Below are 9,334 nucleotides of genomic sequence, written 5' to 3'. Positions count from 1 at the left end.
AAGCTGAGGATGATAATAATAGTATCTGAATGACCTAGCTCACAGGATTACTAATAAACCATAAAGCTCAATTATGATGATGCTGAATAGTAATATGGAAGTGACTATGGGTTCTTGAAGTGACTATGAGTCCTTGAATGGAAGGTAAACCATATCTAGGCATTAAGTATAGATCTGGTGATGAACTATGAGTCTTTTGTTAGAGGGCTTGCCTGGCTAAATTTAGAGAGGCTGATCACTAGAGGGTTAACCATCAGGTAATTAATTTCTTGGGCACTGAAACTTATCAAATATCTACTAAGAAATGGAATATCCACACAGATGAAATCCTGTATCCCAGAAGTACTAACTTATTATTATTTTTATTATAAAATAAGGACTCACGAGTTTGTTTAATTAGGAACATTTATTTAGAAAGGATTCTGATGAAGCAGGTAGCCCCGCATTACCCTGTCCCTTAACTCAGCCTCTCCTGACCAAGCTTTCTTGTTCCTCTTCCATTCAGTACTTTAATTTTTGTACATCTTCTTTGGTTTGTCTTTGGACACTCTCTGTAGAAAGTGACAGTATGGTAGCTGGTAGTAATGTTGTAGAGTCCATCAGAAACAGATTTTGGTGTGTGTCATCTAGAGGAAAATAACTGAAGAGAAATAGAGAAAGGAAGTAACTTGACCAGTGCCACATAGTACATTAGTAACAGAGTGACACCAGAGACAACCCCCAGCTGTAGAGTCCCACAAAAATGAAACTGAAAGGGACCTGGCCTTTCTCTGCCATTAACTTGATGTATGACATTGGCTTGGTTACAACCTCCCCATTTTCTTAGTCTGTAAAATGAGGATGTTGGATTAGATGATCTCTAAGGTCTAACATTTTGTCATTCTTATTTCTAGGGTGAATTTATCTGTCAGTAGTGCCTCCTATGTAAGGAGTTGTGGGGGGATGCAAAGACAGATGATTTACCTGCTCTCCAGGAATCTGCAATTTAGTTGAGGTAAGAAGACATTACTTGAATGAAAAGATAACTGCAGTAAGTAGGACTGGGCAGTGAGGGAGGTAGCAGTTCTAGCTTGGAAGTGGGGGTAAGGGCGTCAAATAAATCTCGGTGAAGGAGGTAGGATTTGAGTGATACAGGATTTAGATAGCGTGGAGGTAGAAAGAAGGGCATTGCAGACAGGGAGGGTGGGTATGAGCAAAGGCAAGGGCGATTGGAAAGTGCTTGGGGTGGGTTTGGCCAGAGCTGAGGGTAGCAGGAAATTTAATAGAACACAGTAGGGGTCAGATTTCATTGCAGTACACTTTAAGGAGGTTTCCAGCTCTTTTCATTATATTGAAGTTCACTGTTTCAGTATTTTGCAAAATATTTCATCAGCTTTTGTTATGATAATACTCCTCTTGTAGAAATCGGCAGTATTAATTTTATTGTTTGTTTTTTGCCTACCATTACTTTCGTGTCGCCCCTCTTATGTCATCCTCAAACTGATTCTTCCTCAGGCTTTTTGGAAACCGCTCATGATAGATACCAGGAGGGGAGAATGGGCTCTCGGCAGTATCTTACCTGTGAGCTTTCCCACCTTCCTCTTTCCTCTCTCCTTATTATATCCTGTCCCCGTCCCCCTCCCCACCCCCAACCACAATAACTTTCTTTACATTCGGCTGAAGGGTCTCTTTTTCATACTATTTGGCCAAAGGAAAGAAGAGATGGGTGGAGCAAGATATCTCTGGGCCCGGGGAGACTGCATGAATGTCTGCAACAAGGAAGAAAACCCGATGCCTGTGGCTAGAACCTTCCTGCCCCCAGAGAACAAATGGGTGGTCTGTGGGAGCATCGGCGATGCCCTCGCAGTGCAGATGCAGGAGCAGCTGGAGAGATGGCCGCGCACATGGTTTAGCAGCAGCCGCGGTTCCTAGGAGACCAAGTAGCGAGCCCCAGGGGAGGGGGGAGAGGGGGAGGGGGAGGAGTGGGCTGCCGCTTTTAGCAGCTGAAAGGGCTGCAGGGAGCTCTGGGTAAGACATTTTCTGAAGCTGCTGTCGCCGCCGCCGCCGCCGCCGCCGCCGGCGGTTCTGCAGTGTTAGCTGCTGGAGAGAATCAGGAGAAAGGGAGGGAGGTTGGAGGGAGGAGGTCCGATTGCAGCCATGCTGAATCACTGTCCCTGATTCGATCCCTTTCCAACCTGGACTTCCACTCTCTTTCTCTCTTTCCACTGGCTGCCTGGGAACCGCGGGCGGACAGGACCTGCGAGCGGGGCTGGGAGCCGGGCTCAGTGCCGGAGCCCGCCGCCGCGGGAGCTGTGCACAATGGAGGGGGAAAGGTATGTGCATTTGTGTGTGTGTGTGTGTGTGTGTGTGTGTGTGTGCGTGTGTGTGTGTGTGTGTGTGTGTGCGCGCGCGCTCGTGTGAGTGTGTGTGCGCGAGGGTGTGCACTGCAGTCTGTCTCCTTTGTATTTATATTGGGGCAGGCGGCTGCTGATGGGATAGAATCGAACCGGACAGCCAGAGCCCGATCCGGGGAAGCACTGCTGCAAACCTGAGTTTCCCTGAAATCCCTCCAGCCCCCGAAATCTGCCCATGCACGGGCAAGCAGATAGACAGATAGACCGAAAGAACGACCTCACCCACACCCAACCCGGAGCGTGCGAGGGAGATGAGCTTCTCGGCTTCAGAAGCAGGCTCGGGCTGCGGTGATGACGGGTTACCTAATCCTAGCTCATCCAAGGAGACATTTCCTTTCCCAGGCTCTGGGTTGGTTTGTGATTAGGGGTCGGGGGTCGCATTCCAAATGTCACGGTTGGGAAGGGCTGCGAACACACACAGCTTAAGTGTTTCATGCCTTTGAAATTGCTAGTGAAACACACCAGGGGCAGGCATGCAATGCTTGTTGTGCCCTACCTGGAGTTGGTGTGTAGCCTGCCTGTCTGCTTGGTCACTTGTGTCCTGTGTGCAAATTGGCAGTGGAAGGAGAGAAAATAATCACTCTGACTTGTTGTCTGACCACGGTTTCATTTTGGTTCCGTATTTTAAAAGTTCATAATGTAGAAAAGAATGTGTTTGCCGAAGAGAAGCCCAGAACCCTTTTCTTCAGACAAGAAACTCGTATTATGACACAGACTTGCATTAAAAATAGGAATAGCAACCGTGATACCTGCATGCACACACACAAATCACTAAAAATCCAGTTATTTAAGGACTTAATTTTATTTTTAAGTGACCATATCTGGTTTAGGGTGTGGATATGTCAGTGAGAAGGCCAAAACATCTCTCAAGTATTTATTTATTTTTTTGGTGTTGGTGGTGGGGAAGAGTAAGATGAATGGGAGCGGTTGCCTTTTGAAGTTTCACTTATATAAGCTATCAAGGACTTTGGGTTTTTGTGGGGAAAAAAAAAGCCTCCAGGGTGTTAGCCCTTTTAAATAATAGTGAGTTCCTGGAGTAACTGAGAAAGAATGCCACCCCAGAGGATGTTGGTATCTGGTCAATAAAAACCCAACAAAATGATAATAGGCCTAAGTCAATGACAATCAAAGGGGAATCTCTGGGAGAACTCTAAAGTTCCCTGTGCTCTCCCCCTGAACTCCTGTAGCTCTGTGGCAGTCCCAAGCTGCACAGCTTTCTCTATAGCCAAGCATTGTCACTAGGGCCTCCCAGTTGTGGTAAGCTTGTTTTATTGCTGTGTTTCTGGTATTGTGGCTGAAGAGGCCCCCATTGGACAGTATATTTTAAAGGTGTAATCCTCTCAGAAAGAATCCAGATCTTGGGGGCGGCTAGGTGGCGCAGTGGATAGAGCACCAGCCTTAAGTCAGGAGTACCTGAGTTCAAATCCGTCCTCAAGAGCAAAAAACACTTGACACTTACTAGCTGTGTGACCCTGGGCAAGTCACTTAACCCCAATTGCCTAAAAAGAAAAGAAAAGAAAAAAAAGAATCCAGATCTTGTCTAGTACATGAAGTGCAAGTCAGAGTTGATTTTCATTGCATGGGAAGGCAGCATCTATCAAAGATTGATGTCTCAAATCTTGTACTTCCCTGTCCCGTTGGCAGTGCTGGCACTCTATGTTGACTTCTCTCCGAAGGACCTGCTATTAAAGATTTTCAGGGAGTCACAGTTTTGGAGAATTGTTTTCCCAACCTGGTGGGGGATAAATGGAATTCTGTACTTTAAACATTTTCTTTCAGTTTGGTAGGAACTCTGCTATCAGCAGTCAGAAACAGACCTTATTAAAGCCCTGAGATGGAAGGACATGGATGAGAAGGGACTGCTATGTGTGTGTAAAGTTGCAGAGGTAGGCTGATGAAGGCAAGCAGAGGTCAGACTCTTGGAAAGTAGGAAATGATGCTCAGGGACTAGAGTCGTCTAGTGGGTCTAGGGGCAGAGGTAATAATAATACTAGTTTATTTGTATAGCTTTTTCAGGTGTGTAGAGCACTTCACATGCATTATCTCATTTGAATCTCAAAGCAGTTTTGGGAAGTAGGTTTTGTTCTTAATCATCACTTTACAGAGGAGGAAGTGATTTCCCTAGGGGGTCGTATAGTTAAGGGTTTGGAGTGTGATTCACCCAGGTCTTCCTAACTCTAGATTGTGTACCATAGCCCTTATACCACATTGCCTCTCTGAGAGTGTTAGGCTAAGGGACAGACTTTATATTTATTCTCTATATACTTAAATGTGTACTCATTATCTCCTCTGATAGAATGAAAATTCCTTAAGAGCAGGGACTGTTTCTATATCCTAGTGACAAGCACAGTGCCTGGAATATAGATAGGATGATAAATTTAAAGCTGAAAGAGGCTTCAGTGGCCCTTTATTTTAGATGAGGAAACTGAGGCCTCAGGGAGTTAAATGACTTGTCCAAAGCCACACAGCTAATAAACATCAAAGGTAAGATTTGAATCTTGGGCCTCTGACTACAGAGTCAACACTCTTTCCATTCTGCATCTTTACTGACACTTTTTAACTTCTTGTTAATTGAATAGTCAGTTAATTAATCATCAAAGGTAATAAATATTGACATGAATTATTGGGAAGCTATGAGAAATCCAAAGAAGGGGAGCCCTGCCCAGCCCCACCCCCTTCTCCAGGATCTCATGATCCAGTTGTTCTCCCTACCTTTCCTCCTCTCCTTGCACTACCTTCTTTAATAAGTTCAGGATTTCTTCAGTCCTTGACTTCATTAATCATTGATTATTTAGGAGCTGTTTTATCCAAGGCCTATTGATTCCCTGACTGCCTTTTGGACATCCCCCGAGTTCATAAGCACTTTCATGAGAGGCTGGGTTGGGGAGAGAAATTCAACCTGGCAGCTTCCTACTTTCACCCTGTTACTGCTGCTGTACAGGCTTGAATAGCTCACAGTTTTCCTACTCCCCAAAGTCAAAATTTCACCACCATATGCTTGGAGTCTTATTTCCCATTGCAACCTAGGAGTCAGGAAGATTCATCTTAATGAGTTCAAATCTGTCACAAGCTGTGTGACTGTGTTACAAGTCACTTAACTCTCTTTGCCTCAGTTTCCCCATTTGTTAAATGAGCTGGAGAAGGAAATGGCAAACTGCTTCAGGATCTTTGCCACGAATAGGGGCACTAAGAATTGGACACCACTGAAACAACTACAACAACAAACCTAGTATGCACTTTCCACTCTCTCTGGTCTTATTATCCTGGAATATGACCATGTTCTTTACTGTCTTTGTGCCTGATTCACTTGGAATGCTCACCCTTCTCCCACCAATCAAATAACACCTGCCTTTCAAAGTCCCTCCTTTTCCATTGCGCTTCACATTGTACCAACTGATTTTGCTGTCCCTCTTTTCTGAAGTGTTCTTAGAATCAGAGGCTAGGGTTGGTGGTGTTCAACCCACTCATCTTACAGGAGAGGAAACCTAGGTGAGGCAATACCCACAGTACTCACTGAGGTAGTAATTAGCAGAGCCAGGATTTAAACTCAGATCCTCTGTGCACTTTCCTGAACACTTTCCTGCCTTCATTAATTCTCAGTGCTCTGCACATAAAAAAAAAAGGCCATTTATGACCCTTTCTTTGTTTTTTTTAAATTAAAATTAAAAAAAATTTAAATTAGAATAAAAAAATCAAAGTTTTTTAATATAAGACTCCTTAATACCCCAAGAATAATTTATATTTTGATGGATTTGTTCTCTATCCTTCTCCTCTCAGTCTATCTCTGCTTCAGGGATTGGGAGTGAATCCATGGCCAAGCCTGTTACTCAGTCCCGTTCATCAACAGTGCTGTGGCCCACCAGACTATAAGAGAAGAATGTAATGTCAGTCTGCTCTGACGGTCCAATTATATCTATCAGAGCTTACTCCTCTTCCCCATAATTTTCTCCTCTTTCCCCACCCTGCCCCTCATACTGTGTACTCTTACCTTTCTTCGGTTCAGATCTCTTAACAATAGCCCATATTTACATTTCCCTTTAATGTTTGCAAAGTAATTTATATATATCATCTCATTTGACTCTTACCACTGTTCTGTGAGATTTCCATTTTACAGATAAAGAAACTGACATTTAGAGAGATTTAGTGATTTGCCTATTGTCATATAGGCAATAAATATCAGAGATGGGATTAGGACCCATCCTGGATGTCTCTGACTCCTATGCTAGCATGGCATTTTCTATGCCATGCTGCTAACCCTGGGTCTCACCAGAACTTGGCATACCACCCTACCATATTAACCCACAGGGAGACCTTAAGCTGTCAGGAAATCTTTATGATCTTTACCCAGACCACTTTATGCTCTCCCTGCGTTCTGCTGCCCCACTGTCCAAAATGGACCTCTCAATATCATGCCTGGGTGGTGTTAAACTGCACCACTCTGCATTTCCTGGGTCCAAATAGACACATTTTCACCCAGATTGTTTTCCACCCTTCCTCTGCACACAACCTCCCCCTTCTTCCTCCTGTTTTTGCTTTCCACAGTTTGGTCTGAGAACTGTAATCAATCAGTACTACCATTGCCTCTGGAAAAGTTTTGTTAATTTGACTGCCTTATTATTCACTTTCTGTGAGACTTCCCAGACCAGAACTCCATTCACTGGTCACCTCTCCCCTATATGTGTTGTTTCCTCCATTAGAATGTCAGCTCCTTAATGGCAAGGAGTGACATGTTTTTGTATCTGTACCCCCAGCATTTAGGGCAATGTTTGACGCATAGTAAATGCTTACTACATTCATTCATTCATTCATTTATTAAATCACAGAACCATAGCTCTAGAGTTGGAAGGTACCTTAACAGTAGCCACTTAACTTCTTAATAGCCTTAATATCTGTAAAATGAGGGCTCCCTCCCTGCCATTTTACAGATGAAGGAACTAAAAGACATAAAAGTCAAAAAGTTTGCTGAAGGTCACAAAAGTAATAAGTGAACCAAGATTTGAACTTGGGTCCTATGACTTCTTCAAATTGCCTTCAACCAGACCAGAATATAAGAAAAGTATTTAATTTATCTGAGGTCTAAGCCCCTACCATGCTCAGCTTCCATTTTCTTCAATATTCTAACCCTACATGAAATGTTCCTTATTCTTTATGCTGAATAGAGTGGCTTCAGAAGATGGAGTGAGGTGAATATGTTTTCTGCTTCACAAAAGAAAATGGAAATTGACCAACCAGAATGGAAGGGCTCTCAGGTACCATGGTGACCACTTCTCTAGCTGTAGAGTATGTGTGTGGATCTGGAGAGCTATAAGTAAACAGGCATTTATCGTGGCAGACCTTGCTCGTTTCTAACTCATTTGCAGTTATCTACATCAGCCATGTGACCAGGTGGAAAGAATGCAGGGTTATGTTCCCAGTTTTCCAGGGTTCTAGGAAAGAGCAACTTTGGAAGAAATACATGATAATGTGGGGGATATGGCCTGTCATTTTTCTTTACACCCTGCTTTGCCTATTACCTGATGATTCCTTTTGCCTGGAATTTGAACTGGGGCTTTAATTGTAAAAATAGGTCAGTTGTATTTTCTTCTGTATCTCCTTCTCCTCTTTCTTCTTCAGAGTCTCACTTGTGGACTTCTTGTATGGGGTCACTGTGCTGGGGATAAAGTGAGTATGAAATAACCAACACGAGTTAGGTGACTATGATAAGAGATACAGTGCCCTAGGCAATGACAGCAGTGATAGGTGCCCTCAGGAAGCTTGCAGTCTAGTGTGTATCAACAGCTAAATCAAGGCTGAGTATGAGAAGTGTGTGGAAGGGACAAGAGACTGGGGAGGAAGGGAGTTAAAGTCAGCTAGGGCCAACCCTTGTGGAACTTCCCTCATAAAATTCCATTCAGAGCACATTTATGAAGTGCCTACTGTGTGAAGGGCACTGTGCCAGGCTTTGGGAGTAAAAAGACAAAATAAAATATAATCCCTGACTTTAAAGAGTTTACATTCTACTGTGGGGTGGGGTGGGGGGGGCATACTAACGCAGATTAAGCAGATACTAGCTTATTTATGCAAGGAAAGAACATTGAGGACTAGGGACATCAGGAAAGGTTTCTCATAGGAGGAGGCCTTGCAGGAGGAAGAGTTTGTCTTTTTTCATGTTTGTTCCAGGAAACTTTAGGCCTAATGTTTGATGGAATCTTTGTCAATCTGATGATACTCAGTAAGAAGGTGATGCTTTCTGATCTCTTAGTCACATCTTCACTCCCAGGTAAAAGTACATACTCAGCATGGGGAAACATCTAACAAACATCTAAGGAAGATCATACAATCACAGGAGTTTGAGTAGAAAGGATCTTAAAGGCCATCTAGACCAACCCCCTTATTTTACAGATTAGGAAACTGAGGTCAAGAGAGTCGCCAGAAAAGTGACTTGTCCAAGGTTACACAGTAAGTGTCAATAAAAACCGGGATTTGAATCTGAGTTATAGGATTATAACATATAGTTCTAGAGTTGGAAGGGACCTCAGGGGTCATCTAGCAGTCTGATCCCTCTCATTTTACAGTTAAAGAACTGAGGCCCGTGGAAGTTAGGTGACTCATTAAGTCACATTGTTGGTAAATTGCAGATCTGAGATTGAACCTAGGTTTTCTGACTCAGCAGCACCCATGGTACCACTGTGGATTTTCAAGTCAAAAAGAGGTGTTTTATTTTTAAAAATTTTTTTATTTTAAAAAGCTTATTGTACTTATTCACAAACATTCACTTTCTTAACACTTTGCCTCAGAAGTTATGGTTGGAACCATTTCTTTAAAGAAAAAAAAATATCCCTACTATTGAAGCTGATATGTGTTTCAGCCATGATAATTAAAACTAAACTTTTCATTTTGGAAACCCTTGGCCAGAAAAGTTTTCAAGGGGAAAAAAAAAAACAAGTAAAGAAGAATTTTCC

General features: G+C 43.1%; 1 protein-coding gene across 1 annotated transcript in view; it reads left to right on the top strand.

Annotated features, from left to right (window-relative positions):
- Window positions 1-2,230: 2,230 nt before the first annotated feature.
- The window catches only part of KLHL3 (kelch like family member 3), a 168,717-nt gene continuing 161,613 nt past the window's right edge, over window positions 2,231-9,334 (top strand). The window contains exon 1 of the mRNA XM_027849272.1: window positions 2,231-2,312. Within this exon, the coding sequence (XP_027705073.1) occupies window positions 2,299-2,312 (14 nt within the window). The 5' untranslated portion in view covers window positions 2,231-2,298. The remainder of the gene's footprint in view (window positions 2,313-9,334) is intronic.

This window comes from Vombatus ursinus, unplaced genomic scaffold (assembly GCF_900497805.2).
Source record: "Vombatus ursinus unplaced genomic scaffold, bare-nosed wombat genome assembly UNPS02007284.1, whole genome shotgun sequence".
Lineage (NCBI taxonomy): Eukaryota > Metazoa > Chordata > Mammalia > Diprotodontia > Vombatidae > Vombatus > Vombatus ursinus.
The sequence above is the reverse complement of the archived record's forward strand: the minus strand, read 5'-3'. Positions and strand labels throughout refer to the sequence as shown.